Source organism: Cornus florida, unplaced genomic scaffold, assembly GCF_030987335.1.
Source record: "Cornus florida cultivar Cherokee Brave unplaced genomic scaffold, ASM3098733v1 CherokeeBrave_3.0.0_Hap2_Chr08, whole genome shotgun sequence".
Taxonomy (NCBI): Eukaryota; Viridiplantae; Streptophyta; class Magnoliopsida; order Cornales; family Cornaceae; genus Cornus; species Cornus florida.
Genome location: NW_026775578.1, coordinates 58,570,613 through 58,586,515, shown reverse-complemented (window position 1 = coordinate 58,586,515; position 15,903 = coordinate 58,570,613). Strand labels below are relative to the sequence as shown.

General features: G+C 33.8%; 1 protein-coding gene across 1 annotated transcript; it reads left to right on the top strand.

Annotated features, from left to right (window-relative positions):
* The first annotated feature begins 14,730 nt into the window (after positions 1-14,730).
* Positions 14,731-15,675, top strand: LOC132270330 (uncharacterized). Its single transcript, XM_059771509.1, has 2 exons — positions 14,731-15,080; positions 15,168-15,675. The coding sequence occupies exons 1-2, from the start codon at positions 14,731-14,733 to the stop codon at positions 15,673-15,675; spliced, it is 858 nt and encodes a 285-aa protein (XP_059627492.1).
* The last annotated feature ends 228 nt before the right edge of the window (positions 15,676-15,903 follow it).

The window sequence follows — 15,903 nt, the reverse complement described above, 5'->3', positions numbered from 1 at the left end:
AGTTCAACCACGTAAACTTCCTTAAAAGCGTCTTACTGTCACTTATAAATATATAATCATTCTGTAATCTAATATGCTTGATTTAAATTACAGAAACCTAATTAAACAATATTTCCATTCCTAGATAAATAGCAACTCATAGGGCTATGCACTTAAACTCCTCTGCCTCCAAAAACAGTCCACAAGTTCACTTGAAACTATAACGGTTTAAATCTACTGATTTCTTTATAACTTATTATGTATTATCACACCCTCAGAATTTTTAATAGGACTAAGATGCTACAGAAACATCCCTGTATAGCTCTTAACTGCATCTGGAAACACCAAATTCTGAAACCCGTAGCCAAAACTATCACCGAAAAAGCGAAAAACCAAAACCTGTTGAAAGAGCCGGCTCCCTAAACATTGGAGCCGACTCCAATTGTGGTGGAGCCACCTCCACCCATGGTGGAGCCACCTCCACTGGTCCTAGAGCCGCCTCCACTCATAGTGGAGCCGCCTCCACCCTTTGTGGAGCCTGCTCTACTCAAAACAGAGCCGGCTCCTCCCCTGTTGCATGATCTTCTCCAACTCCGGCGATGTCCGGCAACCTTGTTCCTCCAAACCAAGTTTATAACTGATCAAAACTAAGTCCTAAGGTGTTTCAGAGTTAACTAAATTCTTTACTTATTAATCAAATTCAATCAGAACAAGAATCAAGCAAAACAGATTAAAACCGAATGAAAACACATACATGAACACATACTGTTTTAAAACAATTAATTGTGCAACCATATTAATTTAACTTTATTACTTCCTGGAACTGAATTAGCGATGCAAATAACACAGGCCAAAGAGATAGAGTTAGTTATAGAACTTGCCTGTGAGATTCGGTTCAAAAATCTCAACGTCTTTCTTCTAAGTTTTCCGGCGATCTACCTTATCCTAACTCCCCTGATTCTTCTGCCTCCAATATGTGTGGTTAGGGTTCTAAACCCTTGGTAGCCTTATACAGATATATATATATATAGGCTAACTAAACCTAGGTGCAGTTAAACCCTAATCCTAATACTAGACAAAAAAAAATAAGTCAGCTAAATACGTGGCTTCCTTAAACTGATAAAACCCTAATTTAATAAATAAAACATTTAACTTAATTCAAATAAATATTAACTAACATAAGCAACCAATTTAAAATAAAACAAATAATCAATTTAAATAATTAAAGCAAAACAAAAATTCAACTAAATAACAATTTAAATAAACAAACAAACACAACAACTACAAATAACCAACTAAATAAACTAAAAACACAATTAAATTAGGGGTATTACACCTTATTAATAGGGCATGCTGAGTGAAGCTTGGACATATTACAAACCCCTTACCAAAGGAGTAAGAACAACTACTTCCCTTATTAAAGGGTCGAGACACCAATGGTCAAACAGATCTAAATACGACTCTAGAAAGAGAAAATAGTTCCAACACCATAAGTTAGATCATAAGGGCATAACTTTTGGTTATCATAAATCAACATTTGGTTATCCGAAACCAAGGTCCAGTCAACCAAGATTAAGAATTGAATGCCCAAAGTCTACAAAGGCTCGGTCATCCAAGATAAGTGCCTGGTCACCCCAAGTCTGGTCATCAAAGACCAAGACCAGGGCCTAACTGACAAAAGTATGGTCATCAGAGATCAGGATTTAACCTATAAAGGTCAAGTCAAAAAACGATCCTCTTCGCAAGTTCCTAAGAAGTTCATCTTTAAATGGACGATGTTTATTGATCGGTAATTTATTGTTTTAAATAGAGGGTAGTTCCCTCACGTGTTATACCTATGTGGTAATTAATGCTTTACAAAAAGCTAACAAAAAATCTTATTCCCTTACTAAAGGGACGAGCTGAGTGAAACTCATAAAATATAATTCACTTACTAAAGGGACGAGCTTAGTGAAGCTCGTAAAACATAATTCCCTTACTAAAGGGATGGGCTGAGTGAAGCTCGTAAAATGTGATACCCTTCGATTCTAGAGCCATGGGTGATCAAGTCCGAGCACAGATCCGAGGGATACCAGACAATTAATATGTAAACAAGCAGGAATACACAAAAAAATAATAATAATAAGAATAAAATAATATAGCTGAAGGAATTCTAAATTAAAAATCCTCAAAATTATAGATTAATATAATTCAAACTTTCCAATATCTGTACAACTCGGGAATCCATCTTGTGGACCCCTTATAACATCCCATATGAAACTAAAGTACGAAAACAGAATCCAAAATCTAAATCATGAAATGTAATCCTACATAGTCGGAAGAGTGAGTAACTGTATCTGTTCAGCACGATCAAGCTCTAAGCTTGGAACTGACGAACACCTGAAAATTAAAAGTGGGTCAGGCCCACATGCAAGTTCTATCTTACTACAATCGATACAGAAACCCGATATGCAGATACATCCTAGATAGCTCAGCAATAACTAAAATAGTCCATATAGATATAAATATACACTATAGGATGTTTGCTAGCCCATAGGTCTATCTCAGCCTCAGTAGAAGGTAACATGCAATCGCACATCATGGTGGACAAGTATACCTAGACCTACCAGGGAACAACAACTAAGTCCAGTTATCCATCCTAAGTGATATACGCACCCTAACCATGATCTTGAGACTCAAGCTCATATTACGGTACCATAAGTATATATATAAATCCTTCCCAATACAAAATGTAAAACAAACATCCAATATGTCGTTCAACTGTTTCAGTTGACAAGACACAAATCCATGTAGGACTTAACTATTTTAGTTAATCCATTCCATATGTATGAATAGATAGGAATTAGCGTTTTGATCTAATCCATCCCTAATATGCCACTGTCCCATACCGGTGCATATAACGCATAAGATCCATAAATGATGCAAAACTCATTTGAACATCAAATGCGTCCAGAAACAATCATAATAGAAGCCAGATATATACAAGGTCCTATTATGTATCCAGTATATGATTATAATCATATACCCTCCATTTAAATTGCTAGAGTAATGATAAACAATTTAAACTACCATATCCATATAATTAACAGAGCAGAAATTATAATCGTTCATCAATTAAAATCTATAGCATGTTATAATGATAATCAGAACTATAAACTAAGTACATTATGCTAAAATCCCAAAAATACTTTCATATTAATCCATTTAATTTGCTAAAACAAACCTAGCAATTAAAACTTCCACAATCCTTAATAGCATACAAATTAACATATAAATTTCATGATGTCCATTTAATCCTCAATTATAAATCCAGAGCATGATATACTGATACTCAGAAGTATAAACTTAGCACATAATACTCAAATTCCAAAAATACATTCCTACTAGTTCGTTTAATTTGCTAAAACAATCACTAGCAACTAAAACTTCCATATTCCGTGACAACATGCAAATTAGTATTTATATTTCATATGTCCATTACCATAGTATAAACCAACATTCCTGGGTCTTTAATAGGTTAAATACATCATTTAAAAACCCCCAAATAAGTTTCAGAATAGCACTTTAGCCCTTGCAGTCTAAAAACACTCAAAAATACACCCCTGGGGATGTTCCAGCAAAGGAGCCGGCTCCCCCTTCATGGGAGCCAGCTCTCACACTCTTGGAGCTGGCTCTCCCTCATAGAGAGCCGGCTCTCTCACCTAGGGAGCCGGCTCCCTCCATTAGGGAGCCGACTCTCTCCCTGAGATCCGTGATTTGTTCCTCATGTTCGTCTTCTTCGCTTCCAGCGAAGTTTGAGTCCTCTGTTCCAATTTTTTTTTAAAATTTCTAGGTTCCAATTTAAGTCTCAAAGGTTCCAGAAACTCCTCAAATTCCAATACAAATTGCTTGACAAAAATTTAAAACATGATCGGAACAGTTTATGCAAGAAAAACAATTTCAATTACACAAAAACGTAAAACAGTTTACAGCCTAATCTAACATGCATAAACATCCATTTTAAAAGTTTAATTAAATTTTTGGAGACTGTATAGCATGCACAGAACACAGGTTTAAGGGAAAGAGTTAGAATAACACTTGCCTTCGGTTTTAGTTTTTTGAAACCTTAAACCACCGTCTCTGAGTTCCGGCAAACCCCAAGACTGTTATCCTCCTTTGGTCACTGTTCTCCTCCTCTGTTGCCTCTTGGTTCAACCCATGAGCAACACCCTTTCTTTACTCCTTGAGCCTCTCTATATTTCTCTCAAGTTTTTCTTTTTTTTTTCCTCCCAAATCTCTCTCTGTTTCTCATATATATATAGGCTTCTATAAAACCTACTTCTAATTCCAACCTAATTATAAGTCGGCTAACATAACTTCATAAAAAAAATAAAAAATAAAAAAACCCTAAACCTAAACTATATACGACACATATAAATTATAAACCAATTAAGTCCACCTAAACATACACAGAATTAAAACAAATAAATCATATAAGCTATTAAATAAAATAAATCAATTAAATCAACAATTAACCAAATAATTAAATTAAATAACTAATTAAATAATTAATTTAAATAAATACACAATTAAACAATTAAGCAAATAAGCAAATAATTCAATAAAAATGCAATAAAATCATTAATTAAAATACCGAAACTATCCTTTTAAAATTAGGGGTATTACATAAAACCTACTTCCCTAACTAAAGGGACGCGCTGAATGAAGCTCATAAAATTCAATTCTCTTATTAAAGGTGTGACGAGCTGAGTGAGGCTCATAAAATTTATTCCCTTACTAAAGGGACGGGTTGACTAAAACCCATAAAGTTTACAACTGGTATATTGGATTTTCAAAAAAAAAATCCAATTTTACATCACGAAGAGTCATTGATCATGGGTTTGAATCCATGCCCTTTCAAAACAGAATCTTGATTTGGTATATGTATTAATTCCACCATTGGGAATAGTAAGGGAAGATTACCAAAGGAAAAATTACCCAAGGGAAAAATTACCCAATGGAACATTACCCAAGGGAAGACTACCCAAGGGAATAATACCCAAGGGAAGAGTACCCAGGGGAACATTACCTAAGGAAACATTACCCAAGAGAATAGTACCCAAGGAAAGATTACTCAAGAGAACAGTATCAAAAGGAAAGGTACCTAAGGGAATATTACCTAGGGAGAATAATAAAATAAATTAAATTAAATTAAATTTACTGTTCACATGAACAGTACCCACAGGTACTCTTCACGAGGGAACAGTACCCAGGGCAAACGAAAAAAAAAAAATTCACATTCCCAAAGCTAGACAAGCAAGCTTAGGAATGGGGGGCAACTGATAGGGAAAAATAAATCTAACCTACCTTGACCTAACGATAGAGACAACTAAGTATTGATCAGCCGCCAGATCTCTTCGACTTTTGAAAGATAATATTTTCATTGGATAAGAATGATAATATTTAATTATCAAAGATAATGAAATATGACGTGATTCAACAGGGTAAGGATAACCTTGGCACAATTTGAAGAAGTCAAAGGAGTAAATCATATCCCCAAAAAATCTGGCAACAAACGGATATCCTCTAATCTCGCACAAGCGGATGATAAGGGAGACCTCAACCATCGACATCGGTGGAACCAATTTGATTCCAATCGACAGCCATAAATAGGGCACCAAGTCGTTAAAGAAGGTATGAGAAAAAACCCCTAAAGGGAATATACATAATTATTATGTGATACGATTACAAGTACTAACTTGATCGTCGGAGGGTCCTCGGTTGGCACCCAACCGGTGTTATTCGAGATGACGTCATTTTGTTTTGCAGGTAAACGTCATCGTTCCGAGTCACGAGAATTTTCACATCAACAGTTGATATATGAAATAAGAGAAGTATGGTTTCTCCGTCTATTCAGAGTATGGTTAACTACTATATACGGAATACATATATATATATATATATAGAAAATGAAAGAATTGAAAAAAAAAAAAAAAAAAAAAAAAAAAAAAAAAAAAAAAAGCAATCAATTCACATATATATATATATATATATATATATATATATATATATATATATATTTTTCTCTCTTTATCCAAAGAAGAGGGAGAATTTTCACATGGTGAGCATATATATATATATATATATAGTTAAAAACAATTGAAACAAAAGAGAGAAAAGAATAAGGTAAGTAAGTACACTCACAGGTACAAGTAAGATATTACATAAACAAAAAATATAAAAAGATAATTTGGTCTTAAATGTTGAAGTTTTATAGTTTAAAAAAAAAAAATAGAAAAGAGACATTAATTACACCTTCTATAATTGGGTTTTTTAACCAATCAAATGTGCAATTGTGAATGCAAAGTCGCGCAAACTGTACGTGTTTAGCACTCCTCTGGAAAATATATATATATATATATATATATATATATATATATATATATATATATGGGATTATTAAATATAAATGGGATTAGGGTTCCATATTTACTAAGAGGCTGAGTCAAAGTCTCATATTTCTTAAAAATGAGGTTGACTAAATTGATGACATGGCACATGAATTATTACTGTTTAAAACTTGTGGTGCCTAAAATGCCCTTCTCACTATTCCAGCACATTTACCTTATTGCCCCCGTTTAATTTAGTCACCCAACTCTAAGCATTGTTGCCCTAAAATACACAGTCATGCATCACAAATCCAGCGAAGCAAGCCCAGGCAAACACAGCATCACCGAACATGGAACCCTAACCCTCCCTCATCTCATTCATGAAGAGCCCTCAAGAGCCCTCTCCCTCTCTCTCCCACCATCTCTGTAACAGGATTGAAGTGTAGCCGTTGAGCCCTAACCCTCATTCAAGCCCTCTCTCTTTCCCCCTCTATAACAGCGAAGCACTTCTCCACGTCTAACCGTCGTTGGTGTGCCCTCTCTGTAACCCAGTGAAGCACTTCTCCACTTCTACCATTCATTTATTGTTGTTCTAGTAATATGGTAAGTACTCTCTCCCTCTTAACACACACACGTTTATTTTTTAGATGATTATGGTCCTGATTTAGTGTTATAAATTTATTTTTTTTCCAATTGGATGTCTGATTTTCATGTAGGTTATGTTTATATATTTCTCCTCTTATAATTTCTATTATGCAATCATATATATATAATTTCTATTCTGCAATCAAGATTGTTGTTGCTTTGTTTGTTGTATATGTTTGAAATGTGCGTAACAAAATGTTGCTCTCTTGTGCGTGACAAAATTAATTTTTAAAACTCAGTTTTATCCCACCAACAAAGGCAAAATTTTCATAAAGTAGATACTTAATTAATCAAATGTTTTATTTATTTTTTATTTTTTATTTTTCTTCTTCTTCTTTTGTAATTAGGTTTGCTTGTTTTTGAAGAGTTCATGCTTTCTTTATACGTTGACTGAACTGAAATCCCAAATGTTATCCTACAATCTTTCCACTAGCATGGATTTTCATAGTTAAAATACTCGGAATTTGCTGAAGAAAAAATAATTAAACAGGATAAAAAAATAAATTTCCATGCATGTCCTTTGTTACATACATCAGATTATAGTTCAATGTTAAATATATAAGCATAATATACATAAGATAACAAGCAACCCAACTCATATGTGTGCCAAAAGCCCCAAATACAATCATTTTGCACATTCAGTTACACAGAAAACCACAAAGCTTTACTTTTCCAAGTATCCCAAATTAAGATACAAATAGGATCAGAATCCTTATTCATATTTATAATTCTATATCGAAAATCACTAACTTGCATTTGAATTGGAATATCCATGTGCATAAAAAAATCATATGTGACCCTAGTTGGAGGAATAAAAATTCTTAAAAAATTGTAAAAGTCAGCATCCTTCCTTCAATAATATACAAGTGATGGGCCCTAACTTTCCAGTTCTTGAGGTAAAGAGTTAAATGGCCCAAAATTATTCCCCCCCCCCCCCCCCTCTATTTTTAGTGCATTACTCCGTGTATGTCTAGCTTACATCAGCTGCTAAGAGAGGAAGATGGAAGACAGATAAACCTTGAGTCTGTTCTTAGATTAAAACTCGTATCCAATTGCACCAGGTAATGATCCTGATGGATTTTTGGAACACGCCTAAACTTCAATATCATTCTTTTTAATTTTTTATCTCATTTTCTCTGTCCTACATTAGTTATCAGTTTGCATTTCTTTGATTAGCACCAATATGAAAAGGGTGAAGGAGTTCCAAACAAATTGATTTCCCATTAGATTGGCAGAAAAGAAAGTTCAAGCATCTCACAACTAAAAATACTAAGGACAGCAGCACTGTTTATTTTGCTAAACCTTTTTTTTTTTTGGTTCTTTGAACCAATCAAATACAGCTCTAAACCAATCAGAGGTCCTGCCTTTTAAATTTTATATAGTTAAAAGCCACAGCAAAGTGACCAAAATTAAAGAGGGTGTTTTTGGGTAGCTAGTTTTTGTTGCTACAAATGCAAGAAAAATGAGCAATAGAAGCAAACTGATAATGATACTTGCAAAGTTTAAAGGCCATCAGTGGACTGTTGGTAGACCAGTAATTAATAAATAGGGATTATTACATATAAATGGGGTTAGAGCACCATATTTACTTAGAGGCTGAGTCAAAGTCCCAAAGTTTCTCTAAAATGTGTTTGACCCAAAAGCTGAGGTGGCACATGGAAAAATACTGTTTCATATTTCTGTTGCCTAATACACTTGCCTATTTTCAAGTCCTAATTCCTCGTCACATTCCATTCATGCCGGCCTATCTCTCCCCCCTTCTCTGTAAACAGCAGCGATCAACAAACCCCTCTTTCTCTTTACCCTAACCCTCACTGAATTCTCTCTCTTATTCGTGCAAGAGCCGTTTCTCTCTCATCGTTCCTCTCTCTCTTTCTCAACAACTCTTTCTAAGCCAGTCCCTCCACCCTCTTTCCTCTCTAGCTTCATCACTCTAGGAATTGAGAAACCCAACTCTTCTTTTCAATGCAGCAACACTTGGCTCAGAAGAGGGATCAAGGGTTCTCGGTGAGCTTCAAAACCGTACATTTGTCAGTGCATTTTCATTGTTTCAATTAAATTTTTCTTTTTTTCTTTTTCCGGCTGTAATTTTGTATTGAGTTATGATGATTCGGTGTTTCTTAAGCTTTTTTGTTGTAATGGTTCTTGAATTTATGTTTTCTTCCTATTGTAGGCTATTGGGTTTTCTAAAATTAGGGTTTTCTTAGGTGGGTGGGTCATACCCAGATTATTATGAGAGGTTGTTTGTACTCTTGGGCTGCTGGAGTTTTTTGTTTGCTTCCTCTCAGTTGTTATTGAAAGTTTTGGTTGCATTTTTTAAGCTTCTTGTTTTATATCCTTTATTTTTCGACAATATAACGCATTCTTACCTGCTGAATTTTTTTTATAGAACATTAATCTGATCTTAAAACTTAAACGTTGTACTGTTAATGACTGCCTGTGTATAGTAGAGATTCAATGTCCCTAAATCCAAATAATTCATGTTCTTTAAATTTACTAGGACCATATGGAAGCAAGTGGCAGTACGTTTGGTGCCTATAGGCTTTTTGTTGGATTTCACTAGTTAGCTAACTAGATTGTGCCAAGGTAACAAGCTTAAATCCTATCTTCATAAGTCATTTGCTGTGGAGACCTTATGATACAATCAATAGATGTAAACTGTAAAGAGGCATGAATGTGATAGTCTTTGGGTAGGGACACTTGTTATCAAATGTTTGTGAAATCTACATTCCCATTTGCATTTGCTTGATAAAAGAATTGTTTAAGATTACTAGTATTGGTTCTACAATATTAAATTAAAAACAGGTTTTTCATACATACTATATTTGTTGTGGTTTAGTGGTTAAAATGTAATTACATATAAAATTTGAGTTTGGTTCAATTAAATGAAAATGCTTTATAATAATTTCATGATTAATATCTTGGGTGTTAAGAATCACTAATAAAGATTTTAGTTCTCAATATAAAACAAAAGGGAAGAAGCTACTCTGTTTGGATCTTTGGACTGTGACTCAGAGATGAAGTAACAAATCTTCATGGTTATGCTATGATTTGTGCCTTAGCTTACAAGGTTGGAAGTCTTTGGTAAATGTTTTCACTAGGGAAACATAGCATTTTAGAGCATGTCAGTGATGGCCTTGGTGTCTGATAATTACCAACATTTGAATAAATTAGATAAATAATTCTTTTTAGTAGACTGATTGAATATGTTAACATTTTTGAACGATTTAAAAATTTAGTCTAAGATATTGCCATGCAATGACCAGAAATGGAAAAGATTTCTTCACCATCTGTTCATGAAATTTGAATGGGTTTAAACAGCAAATTTCTAGATATGCTCACAAGTTCCCCCCCCCCCCCCCCCTAACCGATGAAGAGTGCAAGCTGCTTTATACCTAAGCCCAAATTCAGTTGAAAATACAAGACACGAACAATAATGGGAAAACTGTTATATGACCTTTACGTCTAAATTGTATTTACGGGAAAAGAAAGAGAGAATGAAAGAAAGAAGTAAATTTCGATCAAAATTCTGGCCAAGACTGATGTTTTGGAAGTTATTTAGTTTCTAACGAGATGGAAAAGAGAAAATATAAAGCAGTAGGTAGTTATCTAAACACCAGTTATATAAATAGTAATAAATAAATAAATTACGTACTTATTCAGTTTTATCAAAAGGGATGCAGAAAAACCCAAAAAGATAAACATATTGTCATAAAACAAGACATAGCATTAGTAATACTAATACCTCTTCGGGCGTTGATTATCTTCTCGAATAGCCGAATTGGGTCATAACCCTCCAAACACGCCGCATAAATAATTATCCTGACATTGAAATTCAAGCAATTTTCAACCCATCAAAGAACCAAAACAAATAGCCCGAACTCTCTATATATATACACACACAGAAAAACAAAAATTGGTAAGAGGGGGACATACAAGGTGATCTCTCTGGCGGCTCTGGGGCTGCAAAACCTGCCACTCTCGTCAATTCTGGGCAGCATTTCTCTGGGAGATGAGAGAGAGTTTGCTGATTTTTCAAGAACTTCCCCAACAGCCGTGAGAGCTGAAGAAGTGCGAAGAGGAGAGCTTAATAAAGAAATTAAGCTTTCTGAGAATTAGGTTTTGAGTAGCATTCTCTATACCAGATCAGAATATGACACCTCTTTGCATTATTTGGAATCAAAGTAGAAATAGAAGTTAGAACTAAATTGAAGAGTAACACTACTTTTTGTATAAATATCAACATTAAGATGCATCATGCTTATTTTTTTATCTAATATATTCTACACCCGTGCATATATATAAATATATTGTGGAACGTGCATATTAAATTGATGACTTAATATGAATGCCACAATTAAACACACTACCTTAGGGGGGTATTCCCAAAGTTTCTCATTTTATCTGTTCGATTTTCTAATAATAGATAATAAATAATCTCCTATTGTGTACAGAATCACAACACTTACTCCAAAAACATATTATATATATATATATATATATATATATATATATATATATAATATTGTGAGTTGAGTTGAGAATTTCACTTGATAGAGCTTTGATGTCAAATAAATAAATAAAGACAGGTTTCATAAATGAGGAGTGAAGAGGTTGAGGGAACACTGACAATATTTCTTTGTATTTTGCTCTGTTTTGAAAAGGCTACATGAGAGAGCTCTCTCTCTCTCTTTGAGGTGGATCTGATTTTTTTGGTCCAAAACTCTGGCACTACAATCAAACCAAAGACACCACCTTTATGTGAAGGTCAATGCGGATACTACATCTCTTTGCACCAGGAAAGGAATCAAAATCAAAATCAAAATCAAAACAGCTAATAGGTGATTTAAAGTTTTCAATGGGAAACAGATAAGTGTAGTACTACTAAAGTCTTTTTTAAGAGAAAAGCCTTCAAACATGGTAGAGTTTATAGATTTTTGTGGGGATTGCTTTATTAAATCTGCCTATGCTCTTTTAGCTGCATTATATATTTTTCTCGCAATAGAGATATACATGGTTTTACCCCACTAATTCTCGGAGCTCCCAAAGAATTATTTGTACTCATGAAAGCGTAGTCTCAAAGAATTATTTGTACTTATGAGGAATCTAATTTTAAATCTGGTGCTTCATGTACTTTTATTTTTTGATTTTCAATTGTATCCAAACATCTTATTTTTTTATATTTCCATTAAAATGGTATCTCTCTTTGATTTTGGATCATGCGTGTGATTATGAAATTATGTGTTGATTTGTAAGGTTGCTTTCAGCTTTGGACAAAAATAAAATGAAATGCTCTTTGAATTATCGACTCTCAATTAACTATGTTGGCAGCCTATTGCAATCCATTAGAATGATTAATAAATTCTTAAAATTTTGTTTCTTGTGAGGGAGGGTCTAATTTTGTAATTTTGCTTTAATGGTATTTGATAGTAACAGAAAAATTCAGTAAGTTAATATTTATATTTGGTTTTATACTAAGTCACATAAAGTGGTAGATAGAGCGCAAAAGCAACAAAATTAAATTACAAACAAATCATGAGAATGGGAGCTAGATTTACACCTGTTAAAAAGAATTGTATGACCTAGATTTTAACACAAACACACTTGTCATAGGCTAGCTACACCTATTGTAACTTCTGCGGCTAGCTATTGGTCACTGTTTGGTGTTTGTTTGAGTGTGTTTGGATCATAAAAAAACAAACATATTTCAGCCACTACATGAATAGCTTCCCAATGAGATTGAGGAAAAACTTCAAGACAAAATCGCTGAGCTAAATCTAGTTTATGATTATGTTAAGTGCTGTTAGGAGGAGATTGAAACAGAACTAGACCGTCAATAAGCACATCAATCTTAAGAATCATAGTGTGAACTATACTCTAATACAGGTCCATAGAACACGTGTGCCATTAGGGGAGAGAAAACCCTAACGTACCTCAATTTGGAAGGAGAAAGAGAAGGAATGAGAGAAATGGTATAATAATACTTGTTTAACCTTCCAAAAAAAAAACCTTTAGGAGTCATCCAAACCAACATGAATTTGTTCTGATTTTTACAAGAGTTGGGCTGAAATATTTAAACATAACACGACTTTGTCATATATATGTATGTTTATACATGATTTTAACACACACACACTGGCCATAGGCCTAAATACCACACATTCACTAGTACATAATGGAACACATACACAAAACTAGTAGTAATCATGATGCAACTAATAAGCTCCATATGATCAAAGTAGTTTCACGGCTTATTTATCATTAAGCAGTAGTTGCCATGGACTGATATAGATATATATTCAAAGCATATAATTTTAAATTTTTAAGCTCATTACATCAACAAACTATCAAGACTTTCATTTTATTTTCGTCCAAATCTGAAAGCAACCTTACAAATCAACACATAATTTAATAACCACACACATGATCCAAAATCAAAGAGAGATACCATTTTAATGGAAATATAAAAATTTAGTTAAAACCATTAATACTGACCATGGTTATATCCATTTGAAATTTTAAATTCACATTGTCAGTTACAACCAATACACACCATAATATTGCTCGATAGCTATGAGTAGTATCAATTCACTCCGTTAGAAAATAAGCACAGTGTAAAATCAGCTATATCTGTATCCTCCTACAAAAAGAGTCAGAATTTATCAATTTTTTACTATTATTTTTTACATGGAAATTGAATCCTTATTTGGAAGCGACATGAGATACCACTCAAGCTGAGTCGCTTAGATGGGGAAGGGTGGTAATAGAAGTGGAAAAAGTAAGTAATACAAAAAATAAAAAATGGTTCCTATTAGAAAGAATTCTGAAACTTAACAATTTGTTCAATTTTAAGATAACCAGACTATATACGGGAATCTTCCATGCCCACATAGTCAGAGGGCCAAAGAAGAATGATTTTATTTGTTTTGGTAGCTTTTTTCATTCAAGCTATATATTCAAGGCTCTTTGATAACTGCAGACTAAATCCTCAGCAGAACCTAGGAATTTAGTAGTTAAAATTCAAAGCCACCAACACATAGGTAGTCCAATTAGTTTTTATGTATAATTAATTATTATAACTCAATTTAGATCAAGAATTATTCAAGATTGTTGCCTCTTTCTCAAATGGCATGTAGAGTATACCTCTGTGTAATGTGTCTTTAGGCATCTACGCACATGATAGGATTGATGCAAAAGCTAGCAAACTCTATAAATGAGGCTTTTTTAATATATGTATTTAGCATTAATTTATCAAAAAAATGTATTTAGTATTAATTTATTATTCCAACATTCCCTTGTACTTGTCTCCCCCATTTTCAGGACTTACACATATAAATTATGTGTGTGAAAAATATTCAACACTCTACTCTCTCTCTATTTAACTCTCAATTTTTTATTTTCAATTTATATTGTCCCATTTAACTCTCTATTCCCTCATATTGTATATATATTTGTTGTACACATAGTGATACAATTATCTAGTAATCAATGGCATTGATTTTGTGGTTGTATTTTGATTTGAAAAAGGTCTGTAGTGTGTGTTTAGGAAAAGTTTAATCTTGACACCGCCTATCCCTATTGAGGGAATTGGTAGTGTTTCGCTGTAAATAGATCTCTAAATTACATTATATAATTATGATATTTAATTGTTTTATATTTCTTTATTTTTTGAACTTCATATTTAGTTTTTTTTTTTTTTTTTTAAACTAATGAGTAAATTTTCGAAGCAGTTGGACAAATGGATGAGAGACAAATTATATGCTATTGTCGATTTGATGGGAAAATTGACAAAAATGAGAATGGGGAAATTATATACATCGGCGGTGTCACAGACCCTTTTATGATAACAACAACAACAACAACATATGAATCATTTATAAATGAGTTACAACAACGTTCATCTTCAAACATGAGTGGTAAAGTCATATATTATACCACCAAATCTAACAAGAATGAACGTTTGAGGATGACGGGAGAATCTGGATTTAAAGTGATGCTTGTAGTGAGTGGTCCCATGTTAAATGTGTATATGGAAGATGCAGCGCCTGTAATTGCATCATGCACAATTCCTACTGATCATAGTGAGAGGTAAGACACATATATTTAAAGTAATACATTGATGTATGCGCTGCATAGGTTATGTGATTTTTAATATACCTTTTTATCCACTTGTAGACAATTTGTTGAAGCCACGTCGCCAATTGGTCTTCTGCAAAGTGTTGCGTCAACGTCTTCATTTCCTCCGATAAATGTGCATCGGGATTCTTTCCGACACATTGATGACATTCTTTGCGTGGATCAGCTTTTTGACAGCCCAAATGATTTCAAAGATGCACTCGTTTTGTTTGGTCTTCGTAATCATTTTCGGTTCAAGTACTTGGACAATAGTAGAAAATATTATAGAGTTGTGTGCGAGGTTAATAATTGTCCATGGAAATTGTCAGCTGGTTGTGAAGGAAGTGGTGATATAGTGAGAATCAAGCGGTTTAATAATGTTCACACTCACATTGCTCAAGACATTTCAGATTATAAAGCCATTTTTTGGTCGAAGGAAATGGGTCGAGCTATTGTGAACAAGGTTAGGGACAATCCTAAATGCACCCCCAAGACTATTTCCACAGACATAAACGGTGAATTTTCTGCTAAAATGACTTACATGCAATCGTGGAGAGCTAAGGAGTAAGCACGTCATATCATTGAGGGAAATCCCAAGGATAGCTATATTTTAGTCCCATGGTTGTGTGAACGAATAGCAGAATATATTCCTGGGACAATTACATCGTGGGAGTGCACGGATGATAGGAGATTTAAGCGAGTGTTTGTAGCTTAAGGTGCTCCATACGAGGTTTCAGCAACTATTGTAGGCCCATGTTAGCAATCGATGCTTGCCACTTGAGTGGCAATTATAAAG